The 17,197-nt window shown below is 48.4% G+C and overlaps 1 protein-coding gene across 1 annotated transcript in view; it reads left to right on the top strand.

Annotated features, from left to right (window-relative positions):
- Positions 1-6,964: 6,964 nt before the first annotated feature.
- kif26ab (kinesin family member 26Ab) overlaps positions 6,965-17,197 on the top strand; it is a 71,350-nt gene continuing 61,117 nt past the window's right edge. The window contains exons 1-2 of the mRNA XM_048975202.1: positions 6,965-7,771; positions 8,041-8,289. Of these exons, the coding sequence (XP_048831159.1) occupies positions 7,709-7,771; positions 8,041-8,289 (312 nt within the window). The 5' untranslated portion in view covers positions 6,965-7,708. The remainder of the gene's footprint in view (positions 7,772-8,040; positions 8,290-17,197) is intronic.

Below are 17,197 nucleotides of genomic sequence, written 5' to 3'. Positions count from 1 at the left end.
GTGAGTGTGCCCCACGATGGGTTGTCCTCCGTCCTGGGTTGTTCCCTGCTTTGCGCCCGTAGCCTCCAGGATAAGCTCAGGGTCTCGCTACCCTGAATAGGACAAGCGATTACAGAAAATGGATGAATTGTTGCAGGTTGGTGGACTATGCTGTCCTTGGTGCTGATGCGTCTGAAATATTTGAATTTAATTTGCCCCTTTTTACCCAGTTTTGTATTTGCCCTCGGCTCGTGCTTTTGGAGTTCTCTATTGACGGATCCAAGGTGAGCAAACCTGTGCCCTCCCCCCCCCCCCCCCCCCCGCTGTACTATTACATAACAATTGCAATGATACGCGGGCATACTAACCCATGTATCTTCTTCAATATTACTCATTATTACAAAAACACATGCATCAAACGAACTAGAAGTAAATAAAAAATAACGGCGTCAATATATATACACGTGTATTTCGCCAATACAGTTATAGTTGTGCTTGGGCAAGGGACAGCAGCAAAAACCTCGCGGATAAGTGGGATAGAGTGCAGTGTGTTTAAATGAATCGCTGGATTATGTGAGTGGGATTAAAACTAGAGGATTGGTATGACATAAACTGGGAGCAAAGGGGTGAGGCGTAGGATAGCTATTCATGAATTGCAAAACGGGGTGGAAATCGAACGACTTCCACACACATCTGGAGGTTGGTGGCCATGAACAGCTCCATCTAACTGCCCTTCGTCACCAGGCCTTCTCTGCACATTAGTTTCTACCACTAAATGTCACTTGCGAATATAACTTTTGGAAAGGAACATTAGAAACCTCAATCTTTTGCGCTTTTTTTTCCTGGAACAAGCGAAATTAATGAACGCAAATTAACGGAAGTCGTTTATTTTACCCGTTGTTTAAACGGGTAAATGTTTTTAAAACAAATTGCCAAGTAAGACGTTGACTGCTTCACATTTTTTCCAGGCAGTTAACGAAATAAATCGTTAATGTTTTATAACAGATTAATCTATAGCGTACATTTGCACTTTTAAGTCTGAGCACCCCCAGGGATTTGCTTTTTCAGACATCAAAGACCTCATCACTCACCGTTAATAACACCAGCTTTGTTGTTTAAATAAATTATTCATTAAAGACAAGGCAATTTTTTTCTTCATCCGTCATGTAGGATGGACTGGGCGCTGCATTCTTTCAGCTTGGTCTGGGCGCACGGTTTGAGACCCGCCCAATTTGATAAAGACTTCTTATATTGCCCCACTGGCGAAGGTTACCAAGTTGAGCAAAGGATCTCTGCGCGATTAATGATAAGACAGGGTATTTTCCGTGCATGCACAAGAGGCAGCAGATGCATGCAGTCCCTCGAGACCGAATCCTGGGAATTTCATCAGCGTTCTGGGGTGCTCGTGGTAAATCATCTTTACAACGGATTGTAATTATCGGCTCTGCAGCCCTTGTCAATCCTGCAAATCAAAACTGTAATGTGGTTCATCGACTAGTGGAATACTTGTTAGTGCGAGGATTGTTTCCGTCTGTGTGTGTGTGTGTGTGTGTGTGTGTACAGGTGAGCGCAACCATGCCAGTTGAGAGAAAGAGGCCTATACACGTTCCAAAGGGAATACCTTTTGCAATGATCTCGAAATCCTTGCCTCCTGGATCATTTTAAATTCATGATTAAATTTCACACGTGTACCTGCACAATAAAAACACCGACCGTCCTTTCTTCGTGACAATCTGAAGAAACGAAGACTGGACAGTAAGTATATGATCGGAGAGAGGATTTCACTGAGCTCTGTCGTCGAAACAAAGAAAATGAATCCTGTCGATCTTGTCATTTTGATGTTTATTTAATCAAATGAATCTGAATTGCAAAAGATTGCAGTTAAATTTTACAACCAGATTCAATTTTCCTATTCGACACATAGTGTAGACTCCTGGTTGTGGACGCCAGGGCCAAAGGCCAATGGAAAATAAAGCATTCAGCATGACACTAAACCATCATTGGGATTTGCCTCGTCAGTGCTTTGGGGGGGGGGGCAGTTCACCTAAGCAAAGAGAAATATTACAATCTCCACCTTGTGTACGGGCGCCTCTTGTGGGTTCTGGGTGAATCAAAATGTGTCCTGTTCAGACATTATCGAGAGATAATACGCATTTTAAAACCCAAGTGTAAACAATCAAAGGGACCGAACCTGCAAAACCTGTTAAGAAAACGATATCTTTACGGCTCGCTTGACAGAAATTAGTTTATTATGGGGATAATGACTGCCTGCTTATCTTGAATGAGGTCCTCTGTGTCCAGGAGATAAGATTTTTATTAAGAGACAAGCGCTTAATGTGTGAGTTTCGCTTTCAATGCGCTCAAGAATAACTGACTTTATCTACTCTATTAAGCTTTGTGTTCAAGGGGACTCGTGGGTGTTTTACTCTCTGCAAGACAAAAAATTGCCATGCAACCGTAAAACGTTTTCTTACATTCCGGGTTTATCGACAGAACAGCTGTGGTTTTTATAACTATAAATCAGCGCCCGGCCTTAAAGAAATAAGCAACCCACGTAAGTAAATGAGTCGGTCTAATGATGAACTGCGCCGATCCTGTTTGCACCTCCTGCTTTTTCCAAGGTGAGCCTAAACAAAAGGTTACCTTGAAGGATAGGAAGTATGTTTTAAGCATTACGGCTATTTGAAACGGCCAGTCACTTACTTATATGTACTAACCCCTGTAGGTAGACTGTATAAAAAAGTTTAGCAATCCTCCCGTGTCCGTCCATTACTCTGTTATAGACTAATCCATAAACGTTATGATTTATCCATATGTAGGCTACTACAAAACGACCCCTCGATTTCCAGTTGCCTGGTACAAACGACGTGCGATATGATTACTGTGTATTGTCCCAGGCACTGCGTGTTGCTTTTCTCCACAGTAGATGGATGTCTGGGGCAGGAGCGCCAAATGATATATTAACGGCCGCAAACTACGTTCGCACACATACACACCACACTGCGAAATTCTTAGCGATACGTGATTCATGACGCTTTAAACACGCAGCATAAATCTATGCAGTTAACATTTGTCTTCGAAATAGACGCCTTAGTATAGATGTAAGCCCTTGGCTTCAAGCTTCAAATGAGAGATTAAGACGTCAACTAGTTGAATGCATCAGATGGATCAACCTATTGTGTCTCTCTCGTCATTTTATGTCCTTTATTTCCAGAGTTGCTTGATTTTTTTAAATCTTTTTTTTGTTATTGATCGACCTATAACGACCCACATCCAGTACACATGTAAGTGTGTATTTGGTTATACTGATCAATTTATTATGTCTAACAACAATAAAAGATAATAGTCTAGTACATAATATAATAGTACAATACTGTATAACAGCACTGGGAATTCGCGTGCGGCTGTGGTCATTTTTCAAAATCACAGCTGTGCGATAAAATAATCGCGTCAGCAGTCATATAGACATCAGTTGACCAAACCAACATAGCGTGAACAAAAGCGAACTGTTAAATCAATATGCGAAGCCCTCCGAAATCAAAGGAGCTGGATGCTTCTCTGTTATATTCACGAGTCAACCTGTGCACATCTGCAAAAAAAAGTGCATTTTCTTTCCACGTGCAGCACATGTAGGACTTCTTGCTCGTGGAAAAGGCAAGCCTTTTATATTCTAGTAGCCAGCATGTAGGACTATACTGTATGGCGCATAGTAGATCTATACTCTATTTGCAATCCTAAGAAACGCTTACAGCGTCTTTAGTGCACGACACTTGTTCGCTGTTCCCTACCTCACTATAATACGAACATACCCAACTTTTGACGCCGGGCTTTGTGGATAATATTCCCGTTTTCATAACTTGCATTTAGGTAATAATATTAAACGGACTTGAAGAAACATGTGGTCTAAAGATGCTTTATTTTCCTGGCACAGCGGGGCTTTTGGCGGTCGCAATACTTCAGATTGGTTTATGCTTCTTAAATCATCTTGTTTCTGTCCAGAATGGGTGGTGTGTCTGCGCATCTCTCCCGGCGCGTCAGTCGCCCGGTCCTCCGCAGCATCTCCACTGTCAGACCGCGATTACGGGGCTCGGCTGGCGACAGATCCGTGCGGTGAGGTGTCAACTCTGGGACTGAGAGCGAAGCCAAAGCCGTACTCCTAATTTCGCTTTATAAAAAATATCATGTGCTCGCAATATGGTTGTTGGCTATTTCGGATTAACTGCAGTTATCGATTATTTTGTCCATAGCACAACATTATTTATTTTCTGGGCAGATCTAAAAGCTGTCATGATTTTGCAGGGTATTGTGCATGACCACGGACGCCATTCTTAAAATCAGCTTTTCATTCAAGCAAGAATAAGCACCAGCGGTTGGGACTGGCCAGAACACGAGGCAGGAAACGTATGGTGCTTCTATCATGGAGTAAATGGTGGCGATTGACAGGCTGTGGGAGTGAGAGTACACGACAGAGCGAGCGAGTGGACGGACGGGGGAGGGACAGCGGCTAATGGTGGTCCACGGTGGGTTCCCGTGGTTTTATTGTGAGACCTACGGAGGACGAAGCGTGACCATAAGTCAGAGGAAAGATAGTATAAGTGGCACAGTTTAGTACGACAGGATTTACTCATGGATTGCATGGGTTCCATGGCTGGTTGGACAGTTCGGTACGGGAAAGCAGCTTCCAAAAATAGATTGCCTTGGCGGGTCTTCGGCCCATTTTGAGTCCGGTGAAAGGAGTCCATTTGGATTGCATCCCGAGCGATATGTGGTGGACATACAAACGATTTCGTATACTGAGAAGGAATATATAAAACTTCACAAAAGCGTGGGATTGTGTGTGCATTTCCACGATGGCTTTACAGAACTCTGCTGGCACTTCTGGGGCTGGTAAACCGAAACCCACTTTGATAGACTTGGGAACGTTTTTTGTGGACTCCGATATCATTTTTGGATTTACAAGCCATCTACTTAGACGTAAAGCAAAGGTAAGTTACCAGGTGTAACCACAGATGAAAAATAGCTTAACTTTTAATGACACAGCAAGGAGAAACTTTTAACCAAAATGTTAACGGAACTGCACACTCTATGAATATTGTGCGGTACCACCAATGAGTAGAAAGTCGTGTATGATGCCATAATCATCAATGAGCCAAACGTTAGAGGTTCCGACATCACACATGTATCTTGGTGATATACATAGAGAGACCGAAGTTTCAGGACCACGAACAGCGCACATGCTGCCGAGTCTGTGATCTTTTTGGCCGATCCAGTTCACTACGGACGGTGCCTTATGCGTCCAATAAGATGTGATGAGGGAACTCGGATAAGGTTGAATTTTGTGGAATACTCGCTCATTTGTATAACATGACACCTGTAATAGAACAGGAGCCAATGTACCGGACTATGAGAGAACCCCACCCCAAACGAGCCGTCTTCAAAGTGAGGGAAGACCTTAATCAGTAGCCGCAATGTAAAAATTCTGAGATGAAGATTTCTGAGAAGATCTACGTCAGCTGCAGTCTTCTAACGGATCATAAAAAATAGTGAATCGCCGTATAACGATGGACGCTGTGCTACATATAAATGAACAACACAATGGAATAATAAATAATTATAACGGGAAATTCCTATAAAATGTAGGGGGAAACCTGCCCATTGTAATTTTGGCTCAGTGGCGGTCATTACGGATTATGTTACGTTATATAATGTTTCGCACAGAAGTAATATGAAATATGCTGATTAGTGTGAGCAGGGCAGGCGTAAGCACGCGTGTAGAAAACCATCTCATACGTTTTAAAACTTGATGAAGATGCGGCTTGAGATGTTTCGGGCGGGGACAGCCGAACAAAATAAATGACTTGATGCTTGTCATCAAAATTTCTGCGCGGAATGGGGGATTGCCGCTTTTTGGTGTCCCCAGAAGCAGATGATGTGTGGATGCCCCCCATAGGCACCAAGCCTGTGTTGAGTGTTTTAATTTTAATACGTTTATTCTATAATATTTTCCAAGTTCTTCGGGTGACCCTCTTATTGAGGTTAAAATATTCAAGACCCAGTCTACAATGCCGAACACAACAAATATTAGCTTGATATATTAAAAACAGTTACAACGATGCGTAAGCGTACATTCTGCGAGGCGTAATCAATAAAAACCCAAATACGGGTCCTGCTTCTTACAGCTGGTTTTATTGTAACACTTTAAGCGTAATTCGTTACCGGTTGCGCCATGACGCGTAATCTCTAACCAGCTGCGCAGACAAAATTGGGTTAGCCGAAGGAAAAATGAAATCCAATTTCTATTGTAATACCAAAGATTATGCCTGTTATTTCTTACATCACCTACATTAAATATTTAAAATCGGTATAATTAAATATTTAAACTTAGCCGACATTTTTCATCCCGGGCAAAATTTTGCATTCTGCAAACTTACCAGAAGGTGGCACCAGAGTAACAAGAACGAAACAATTCGGTCGCTCACCGCGATTTTAGGTCCAGCCGAGGCAAGACCTTATATTGCACCGTTTAGAAGTTCGGCGGAGTCATCTTATGTATTTAGGGCGCGATGTATAACGGGCAGCCGCGAAACAGTTGCTCTTGCTTTTTTGTAGCGATCGTATTTACGTGTTTGCCGGATGGTTTTCCAACTCTTTCTCTGACTTTTTATTGAGCTCCTGAGGTTTTTGACCATTCGGCGAAAACTGTCGATAAACTGAGGAGTCTATATACCCAAAACTGCGGGTGTGGCGGAGTTACAGTGCATCTCTTCGCCGACAATATAAACTGAGCAAGGAAACGCTTGATTGAATGAGGGTGGGGAAACAAATACAGTCGTCGGTTTTCTATATTTCCGCTTAACATTTTAATGTAACTTTAAGCATGTAGGTCTAATCAAGTTAACATCATAAAGTGAAATGCATTTTAGTTGGGCAGCTTTAACCCGCAGGCTTTTCCCACACGGCTTCCACCATCACACGGCACTGACTCGGTTTGTGCCAGCTGCACCCACGGTTGCCGATCCCGCATTGTGCTGCGCGCACCCCTGGCTTTCACTGCGGGGGATCCGCCCCGGTCTCGCCGCAGAAAAACACAACCAGTATTAACATTTTAACAGGTGGCGAAGCCTTTTTCGGCATTGCGCACGGCGCTTGACGTCAATCGGGAAGGATTTCGGGTTGATACGTTTCCGAAGCATGCTTGAGGTGCAAGCGCGCAACATATTGCATTAAAATGCATGCAATTTGTGTTTTAACGTATGTGCTTTTTCCCACACACGCCTGACTGAGTGGCTAATGTGTGGTTAAGTAATCCGGCACTAATCTTGCAAATACAGAATCCAAATCAGAGTGGTGCAGGGGATTAAATGTAGTTTACCTTTATTCTGAGTCCAACACATGCCCTGAACAGTACTGTCCTGTAATGCTCGATTGGAAAGCTCCACCCATTCCTTTGACTAGAATAGTGCGCACCGCAAAAACTCCAAGTTCAAACTTTACTTTCCTCTTATCCGACATGGGTCTGAGCCAGCGCAAAGTCTGCCGAGGGGAATCTCAGGTTTCAATCCCACTGATCGCGGACTGCTTCGCCTGGCCAGACCGCGAAAGCGAAATAAAAACCGTTTACACAGTTATGCATTAATCAGTGCGCGTCTTCTAAGCGGCTTGAAGGTAAAATCTCTGCTGTCCCCAAATAAACGCGGACAATCGACGTGTGACCAAGCTGCCCGCGGTGATGTCCAGAGCAGACAGGACGAGTGTTTCTCGTGGACGGGACCTCGACCATCGCAGGTTCACTGTAAGTGCATGATTTTAGTAAGCGGCAAGTTTAAGGCAGATTGCAGGACTCGGTGAGAAAGTTCAGCGCGCACCGTGAAGCGCACCAACACCAAACTATACCTGCACAGAGATGATTACAACGGGATTTAACATATATGTCTGTAGTGTTGCATGCCTTACACCCGAAAATATGTCACTTCATCTATCTGTTCCACCGTTTAAATTAGACATTAAAGCGTCCCTTTCCAGCGCTATTGGTTCACCCTTTCCCTCTTTTTTCTTGCTAAGGTTGATGGCTGTCCTAGCAGAGAGTCCCCGTTCTCTTTGGAGCTCAGTCCACGGAAGAGGCTGCCTTCGGCGGAGGGAGCCCAGTGCAGCAGGCGACCGCCCCCGGAGGGCGCCGGCGCTGTCACCGTGTCGGAGTCCGGGCAGTTCGAGAGAAGAGGAGGGAAGGGCAGCTTGTGCAAGCAATGTCAGCTGAAAGTCACGGAACTGAAAAGACAAGCTCTCTCCTTAGCCGACCCTGGGTCACTAAAGGTTTGTAAATCTCAATTAGTTGAGCAATTATAAAGTTTCCCGTGCACATTAGAGCAACGCATTTTGATCGATAGCGGTGACGTTGATGTATTGCGCATTACTTACCCAATTTCACACGTGTGATTTAGTTCAACTCCTGCGTCAACACTGAACACTGGGTTGGGGTTGCTTGTGGTCACTCATAGTAGAGGGGGATGCATGACATTTTTTTTAAAAATGTAGTCCAATGATTACCCGTCAAAGGGGATTTCAGAAGCAGGTGATGAATGGGACTGTCAACCATACCTGGCCGAGGCAGTTTGACAGGCTTCTCTGGGAGTTAATCGTGCCAGGAGGGAGCCTGTCCTCGTGTGACAGTGATTGCCCCATCCCTGCAGCATAAAGCTACAACTCGGGCTGCTTTCTCAAAACTGCCTGCGTGTGTGTTTGTGTGTGTGTGTGTGTGTGGGGGGGGGGGGGGGGGGGGGGAGGGGGGGTATCGTCTTACATTGGCAGTCAACTGCTCTGTAATACGTTCAACAGGAATCAGCATATGATTTAATGGTAGACAGGCTAAAAATTGCCCCAGGCTATGAGCAACTGTACCTACCCTGTACTTTCACCCACACTGCAGCATGCTAGGTCCTCTATTACACTGCAACTGTGACACTGTTTTAAGGGCATCTGACATGAGCACTATGGTGAGATTGTTGAAATTGTCCTGTGTTGTGCTGTTAGATGCCACATATTTAGCTCTGTTAAACCTAACCTGACTTCTGACACCTAATCCATGTGGGGGGGCACTATGAACTACTTCAGGTTTTACAAACTACTGTAAAACTGAAAGGCTCCTTGTATAATTAGTTCAGTTCTTCTTGTACCCGTTTGTTTTCTTGACTGAAAGACTCATCCAGCTGTTTCACATTAACATTAGTGACACGCGCATGATTACAGGAGACCAAGCAGCACACAGCAAGACCTCAGTGCTAAAGTGAAATCCAGGTCTTTTTAATTGAGATGGTAGCTTGCAAACTCTCTCCTAGCTCATAGCATCCCTTCTGACATGGAATATAGGTGGTCACCTTACTTCTGCAGTGGGATTAACCCCCTTTGTGCTTGGGGGGGCTCGAGGTCAGTGCTGTGGACAGGGGAAGGACGCAATGCATTGTGGGACTCTTTACCCTGAATCCCCATTGCATGCCATCAATACACTGTGTTTATGTGAAATACAACTATAAAAAACTATACAAGCAGCTGAGAAAAGCATTCCAATCACAAAATGAAGCTTTAGAGAGAGATTTAATGGTGGAGATCAAAGACTGTTGGAAAACGGCATCTGTGGGTTTTTACCACAACATAGACATGAGAAATGTCACTTTGTCTCAAGTTTTGAATAGACACGCCTCCTCACTGTGGATCGTGGGTGCTGATTGGGTAGCCTGTTTTCTCATGCTGGTCTTTGCTTTGGAAGTGAGAGGGTGTCGGGTCAAGTTAAAGCTTGGAGAATATGCAGTGGGGGGCTTCATATGGCCGGCTTTGCCACAGGCTGTTTGCATTTGGATGTGGGATATAGCACTCAGCAAGGGTAGAGTCCCAACATTCACAAGAGTTTAAAGGATACTGAAAAGCCATCAAATGCTTTAGTTCAATACCGTGTCAGCCTCTGTTACCATAGCGAGGGGGGGGGGAGCTTGGGGAGTCTCGGGTCTTGCCAGGTGCTCTGCTGAGGAGGGGGGGGTTGGCATCCCCAGGAAACCAGGGTGTCCAAGGTCCTGCTGAAATAGCGCCAAGCTCGAAAAAGCAAAATTTCCTCGACAGACGGCGTTGGAGGAGAGTACAAAGAGAAAAACATCCACCTACGTGCCCCATCCTCTTGCCGGAGGGTGACATCACCTTATTGTATGCTAAACTCCCCCACCCCGGCCCTGTGAAGTTAGTTTTCTCTCAGCTTACGATCCACCGCTTCCAAACAACATGAAAGCTTGTGTCTGGGAGGCAGAAGGGGCTCTGGACGCAGCCCATTGTTCAGGAAAACAATGCTTATCGTGGCTGTTGTGCGACGTGGCCGACCCGCGGCCGGCGGCGGGAAGTCGAACCCGGCTGACCTTCGCGGCCATTAAAAGTGTTCCTGTCCGCTGCGCTCCCCCCCATTCCCAGAGGCGTTAAATATAGTCCTCGGCCTTTAAATTGTTGTCGCTGACTTGAGTTTTTTCTTTTTTAAAATTTCTTTCTGTCTTTCTTTTGTTTTTGAAGGGGAAAATCCCACGATTACGAGTCTGTTTCACGAGGCCTGGCCGCACGGTCTGCCGTCGGCCCCGCTGGTTCCTGGGGGGGGCGGGGCGGTGCTCTCATTGTGCAGTCTCTATTGCAGAGGTATATCTGTGATCACACAATGGCTGACTCCTCATCGCGGTGGGGGGGCAGCACCTGTCTACAGACACGCGCCATGGTAACGGAGGCTAAGCTTTCACCCGTCCCCAGGTGTCCTGCTGTGGGCCCTGCCACTGACCCCCCCCCCCCCAGACACACTCACTCAGAATGTGTGGTCCTTCTTGGGGTGGGGGGGTCTGCTTTTTTTTTTTTTTTTTTATTAGGTGCTCGCTGACGGGCAAATTGGGTCTAATTTGGGGGGTTGTGGGGGGTGACCAGCCATTGGATGGCTTTGTGCTCTGGGGGGGGGTATCGGTTTCTCCAGCAGAAAGGGGACACTGTCCCCACGAGGGTCTCCCGCATACCTGTCAGCGCTGAACTGGTGTCATGCCAGGGTAAGTCTCCACCTGCAGGGGCTGGATTGCGAGGCCTGCGATTTGTCTTCTTGAATGTGTGGGGATGTTCTCCGCACACCTGGATGTTCCCAGCACACCTGGATGTTCTCTGGGTCAGTGTGAGAGAAGGTAGGAAGTGCTGGTCCTTTGATGAGGGATTTCTTTCTGGATCTATGGTACTGATTGTCCTTGATCTGTGTTTCCCGATCTGGGACCTTGGGGATCCACAGATAGTCCACATTTTGCTTGGGAACTGGGAGGGAGGTCTGTGGGTCCTTAGACACTGTCCTAGAGGGTCTGCTTGCAGCCTGATAGGACGGCATCTCCTGAACCTCACTGCACAGGAAAGGCTCCCTCGTGCTCTTCACCTCTGTATCTGCTGGACCCAGCTTCAGTGTGCAGAGGCTAAGAGAAGCTTGTCTGTGGAGATGCCTCTTAGTGCAGGAGCTCTTTGTCATGTGGCGTGCTAAGCCAGGTGCCTGAGAGGATCCAAATGTGAGACCTGCTGGCTCTGTAAAGACATGGGTCCTCACTGGAACAGACTAAAGCCTTCCGTGTGGTCCGTCCTAGCAGGAACCTTCAAAGGTAACAGCTGCCCTGTCTGCACACAGCCTGGCTTTGACAGTTCGTCCCGGATCCTTCCTCCCTACGCTATCCTTTATTTTATATTTTTTTCGGGCTGACACTACCAACGCCAGGCCGATGCTATCGTGGCGAGTGTGAGCCCCCCCCCTCGGATCTCTTGCTCCCGTTACGGACTCCCCGGCCGGGGAGGATGACCTGACGGGGGGCTGAACCTCCAAGGAGAGACATGGGCGTGGCGTCTGAGAAAACCCCATTCAAAAACCAACAAACAAAAATCGCACCTCCATCGCGTCCTGGATTACAGGCCGCGGGGTACGGCGGTCGATCGCCGTCCGGGACTCCCCCCCCCCCCCACCGAAACACGATCGCCTTCTGGGGTGATCCCAGGTTCAGACCATGTCTTCTAATTTCTATAATAATCGCGGGATCTTTCAACAAAAGCAGAAAATCTACCCACCTGCCTCCAGCTACCTTTAATTAATGAAGGCTGCCCCCCCCGACCACTTTCCTCGCTTCTATAAAAGAGCTATTTTGTGGTTCCTCTGTTTGCCGGATTTGGGGGGAGGGCTATTTTTTTTTGTGCGCCCTGTCAGGTATCCCGTGAAGAGGCCTAAAGTGCCTGTCAGCCAACGAACAATCGGCCATGGGGTCTGTATCCACATCCTTTAAAGACAGCCATAAACCTCAGACCTGCAGGCGGCCGGCAAGCCAGTCGGCACTGTCTGCGGCGGGCCCCCGTCACCCGATACCGCCGCCATCGCCGAGGCCGTCCTCCCTATCTGCACTTGTCATCCCAAAGCCTGGAAAAAGAAAAAAGAAAGAAAAAGCTTTTAGTGGTGAAAACAAAGCAGGCCTTTGTTCTGGAAACGACGGCCTGATTGCTCAGGTGTTTTCCCCTTGCTTTGCAGAGGAAGCCGCCCTGAGATATTACCCCAGAATCAAGTGGGTCATTTACACTGGGGCGCAAACACTTTCACGGGCAGAGTTTGTCCGTTTTGTGTTGAGTCGCCAGTCTCGTGGAGGCGATGCTGTATGAATGCTGGTTTAGTGTGGATCCGGCTGGAGGTGCTGAGCTGGTCCAGACTATAAAAGGGCCTGGGAAAGGTGCCCCCCCCCCCAATCCGAGTGGCTCGGATAAGAGTGGCACGTTTATTTTGGTGTCTGCGTGGAAGTCTGGCTCTAATGCAGAAGATTCTGGAAACACTCTGAAAGGCCGTCGGCCTGTCTGCCCCCCTGTAGCCCAGAGCGTGAGTGTGAGGGGTGTCTGTGGGCGTGTGGGGGTGTGTTTTTCTAACCTCTTGGGGGTGTGTCCCCCAGAATCTCTCCATAAGATTGGAAAAACGAGGACAACAAGGTTAGGAAAATAAATATCCCCACAAGGGCAGCAAATCCAGACCTCGTGACAGACACAGCACTTTGTCTTTCATGAATGGACAGAGCTGTTTGTTTAATAACTTTTTGAGTGTGTTGCTGTGGAGTTAGGAATGCAAATGTATGCGTGTCTCTGGGTGTCTCTGCCCATCACTCAAGATTCTTCCAGACTTTTTTGTGACTGCCGTATTTACCGGTTTGCCATTTCCCACTCGGATGACGGCCATCGGCCTCACCGAAACGCTCTGACGGACCCCCGCCCTACTGAGCTTTGTGCTGTAGCGGGGGGTGGAGTCGGGGGGGTGCTTATCTGGTGGTTTCCTAGTGAACTTATCAGGGCCTTGTCTGATGAGTTGGAGATAAGGCTCCGTGGGGGGGGGGGGGATTACGCACAGAGGTTCTGGAGGTCAGAGCTGAGGGGCGTTGCGGGGGTTTTGGGCCTGTGGCCCGCTTCCCATAAGCTCTCCTATTTGGGCACTGGTCTGGGTTCAAGCGCATTCCATTTGTGTGTGTCAGCTGTGATGGGGGCTGTTCATGTGGGTGACTTTTATGCATGGGGGTAGTAAGGGTGTGTTATCCACCATCCAAATGGGTGTGTGCTATACCTGCCAGCCGTCCGCTGTGGCCATGTCAGGGTGCAGGGACCTCTGCTGCCTGTGTGTGTGTGTGTATGTGTGTGTGTGTGTGTGTGTAGCCATTGCTTTTTGCAGAAATGCCAAGGGCCTCTCTCGCTGTTATAGTGACTGGGAAACATGAACCTCCAGCCTAAGTGTTTCAGGGAAACGTCGTGAGGTTTCATAACCGGTCCTAGTGGCCTCAGCAGTTAAATAGATCAATAGCGTAAACGGCTCGTCTGACTCGTCGGGTTGCCTTTGTCCTCCAGCCCGGGGGGATGCGATGTGGTGGAGGATTGCACACCAGGGACGGGGGAGCTGTGATAGATGGCCGCGTCGTGATTTCCACATAATGCAAACATATCGACGGTGCCGCTGATATCGATCAGCACTGAATTTATGACGAGGAGCGCGTGACTTTTTCACATCTCCCAGGTCCGGCCCGTTAAATACTTTGGATGGAGTACAGTTCCGCCGTTAATGCACAGGAGAGACATTTGGACCTGGGGGTCTGAGTTAAATGGTTAATGAATTCGGTAGTATGGGATCTTGGGGGGGGGGGTCACTGGCAGGCAGACTATAGTTCTCTGTTGACCTTTACCCTTCGCCCCCTGGGTCATAGGATCATTAGCTCATTCTGGCAGATCACCAAAAAGGGATTCAGGGCCTTCAGGCTTTTAGAGGGACCAAAAGTCGCAATAACTCTTAAGCACGGTTGGGCTGTTTTCCTGGTGTTTATCCACAATCTGAACAGGCCATACATTTGCCCACACGATGGTAATAACCAGCATGGCTACAGGGATGGCGATGCAGCATGATTATTGGGAAAAAACTCACGGGGCTGTGCCTCCTACCCACAATGCACTGGGAATCACTGCTAAGAAACTGAGTTTTTACAAGAACAGCCGTGACAAAGCTGATTAGCCTCCGGGTACATTTTTGTTTCAAGTGCCATTTTCCAAAAAGGGGAATTTGCTGCAGGGGTTTTAGAGAAAAGGCAACGTGGGGGCAGGGAGATGTTTAGGTACTACTGCAGCAGCATTATGGGACTGGATGTGGGCCAGTAACCTGATGAGCCAGCAGTGAGTTTCCGCTATAGCTTTGGCCAGCTGTATGGAAGGGTGAAAAATCAATAAGGTCTTCATGAATTGGAGCTGAACTTTTGGGCAGTCGACAGCTGTTACTCAGTAGCCCTGAATTCAGTGTCTGCACCCCATAGCACATCATTATCCACTCTGTCATTGGAGAGTTCTTATTATATTCCTTTTCTGTGGAGCAATGACAACGCCATCCACTAGGGGTGCTATGTATTATTCTCACCTGGGTGACAGCTTTAATGGGGACGTGTGTGACGTGCTGTTCCTCCGCAGTGTCTCCGATGCTGAGTTGTGGTTCTTCGCTTCCTCCCTGCGCGTCTCTGCAGGAGGTCCGTACTTCGGAACTCCAGCTGTGCACGGCATGTTAATGGAGATCAGTGCTGAAGGGTTAACATCCAGTTCTTATTTAAATGTGATTTTGCTTTTTGCAATTTCCTCAGGTAAGGCGAAAAAGGGAATTGTTGCACGCCGGACATTCAAGAAGAGTTTTTCTGCTGAGCCTCAGTTGTCTTTGAGCACACTGGGGATGATCTCGCTTCCCACAATGCAGTGCGATGCTCACGGCAGTCGTGGGCCACCATGCCGACACGGTCACGGTCTCCCTGTCACGGGTTACACAACAGCTTGGATCCCACTACCAGCACCTCCCAGGCCTCCCAGTCCACACTTGCTAGTTTGTGTTAGTAGGGAGGGAGACAGGCCGTGGAAGAATACAGCACTCAAACCACATGCAGGTCAGTGCTGTGAGGCAGGAAGTAGGTCTGCACAGGTCTGTGTCTGTGGGGAGAGGGGGCGGAGCCTGTTGTTAATGGAGGCTCCACTTTGTGATGAGTCACGGGCTGCGGGTTCCTCGTTCAGCTCTGGTAAACCCACCATCACAGCAGATGGCTGTTTGTGGGCCGTGCGTCGCCCTGGGGACAGGCTGAGTTTCCCAGGCAGCAGAGTGCATGTGCATCGTGCCAGGACAGGTACCGTTTCCCAGCTAGGCCTGGTTCCTCCCCTGCCTTTGTCAAATGGCCTTTGACCCCAATGTCTTTGAGTGTCGGGTTTCACTGAACAGGTGGATGCTGACTGAACTGCTGGGGTTTGTCTGCGGACGGATGTGGTGCTGGGGCGGGTTTGTGGGAGCTGACATGCAATAGCCGTGAAACCCCCAGCAGTGGGGTAGGCACCTTAGCACATAGCGATTTGACACCCCCTCCCTTTTTTAAAGGTAAGTGTGTGGGTGGGACGGAAGGAGAGAATGTTGAGAAGAAGGGTCCCTATGAGGCGTTGGGGTCAACACAGCAGTGCTCGGGGGGCGTTAAGGTTTACGCCGCGTCCTGTTATGACTGTATCTCCGGTCGCGGAGTAAATCACTGGAGCGGCAGTGAAACCGTATACAGTGCGTGCAGGTCGGCCCCTGTTGTAGGTTCGCGGCTAATTGGCAGCTGGGCGGCTGGGGGCCAGGAGCTGGCAGCACGGGGGGGAGTGCAGTCTCCCTCTAATTGCTGCAGCTCCCTCCTTGCTGTCTGGATCATACCGGGGGGGGCACTCTACAGCAGCCTGTCTGACTGTCATAAAGCGAGAGGAGGCCCTGGTGTAACGAGGCCGCTGAACTTCTTCATTTACGAGGCGTGAGGCTTGTTTTGGGAAAAGGGTAATAATGGTGATGGTAACAGCCTGTTTGACTGCGCTGACTGACGGTTCGAGGTCTGGCCTGGTCCGTAGCCCAGGTTCAGGCCTTTGTCCTCACAGCTCTGGATCCTCCTATGTGTCTCTGGGGGTGCTGGTTGATGTGGCACTATGGTCATCCCCCCCATGGTTGGTCTGCCTCCCTAAGGTGTGGTCTAGTTTTGTTGTGTCTTGAAACCCCCTGTGGCACCTGTCACATGTCTGTTTTTTGAGTGTGTGTGTGTGGGGGGGGGGGTACTGTAAACTGTGTTATAGTCTGTCCGGAACTCAGATCAGTGTGGAAGACCCCCCTGGGCCTGTAGCCTGTAACGCCCCTCCACCGTGGCCGACCCGGTCCTGTCTGGCAACAACAAGAGGAAGCAGGGTGGAGGAAACAGGCTCTTTTTATGTGGAGTTGGGGGTTTTGGGTTCAGCGCACAGGCTACTGAACCTCTGGAATGTTCCTCCTGAAATTGCCCATGTTTCCTTACGCTGCTGCTTCACTAGGCCTCCGCATGGCCTGCCAGGTGTTCCCCCCTCACCTGTGGAGCAGCTGAGGAGCATCCCCCCCCCCCCCCCGCCATATCGCTAGCCCCCCTGCGGCTGCCTCGCATCACAGCGCAAGCCGTCAGCCAATCAGTTCAGCTCTGTTTAGAGAGATTTCCTCACAATAGGGCTGCGAGAGAGACAAAGACCATTCTCAGCCAAACATCTGAAAAGCGGAGCAGATATCGCAGGCTAACAAAGGCCCAGCAGAGCTGTAATGCGTCTTTTTTTCACGTAAACATGACATTGTCAGGCCCCTTGCTGTGGCATTTCCTCGCATTGCAGCCTGGAGTAAACG

This window comes from Brienomyrus brachyistius, chromosome 14, assembly GCF_023856365.1.
Source record: "Brienomyrus brachyistius isolate T26 chromosome 14, BBRACH_0.4, whole genome shotgun sequence".
NCBI classification, from domain to species: Eukaryota; Metazoa; Chordata; class Actinopteri; order Osteoglossiformes; family Mormyridae; genus Brienomyrus; species Brienomyrus brachyistius.
The sequence above is the reverse complement of the archived record's forward strand: the minus strand, read 5'-3'. Positions and strand labels throughout refer to the sequence as shown.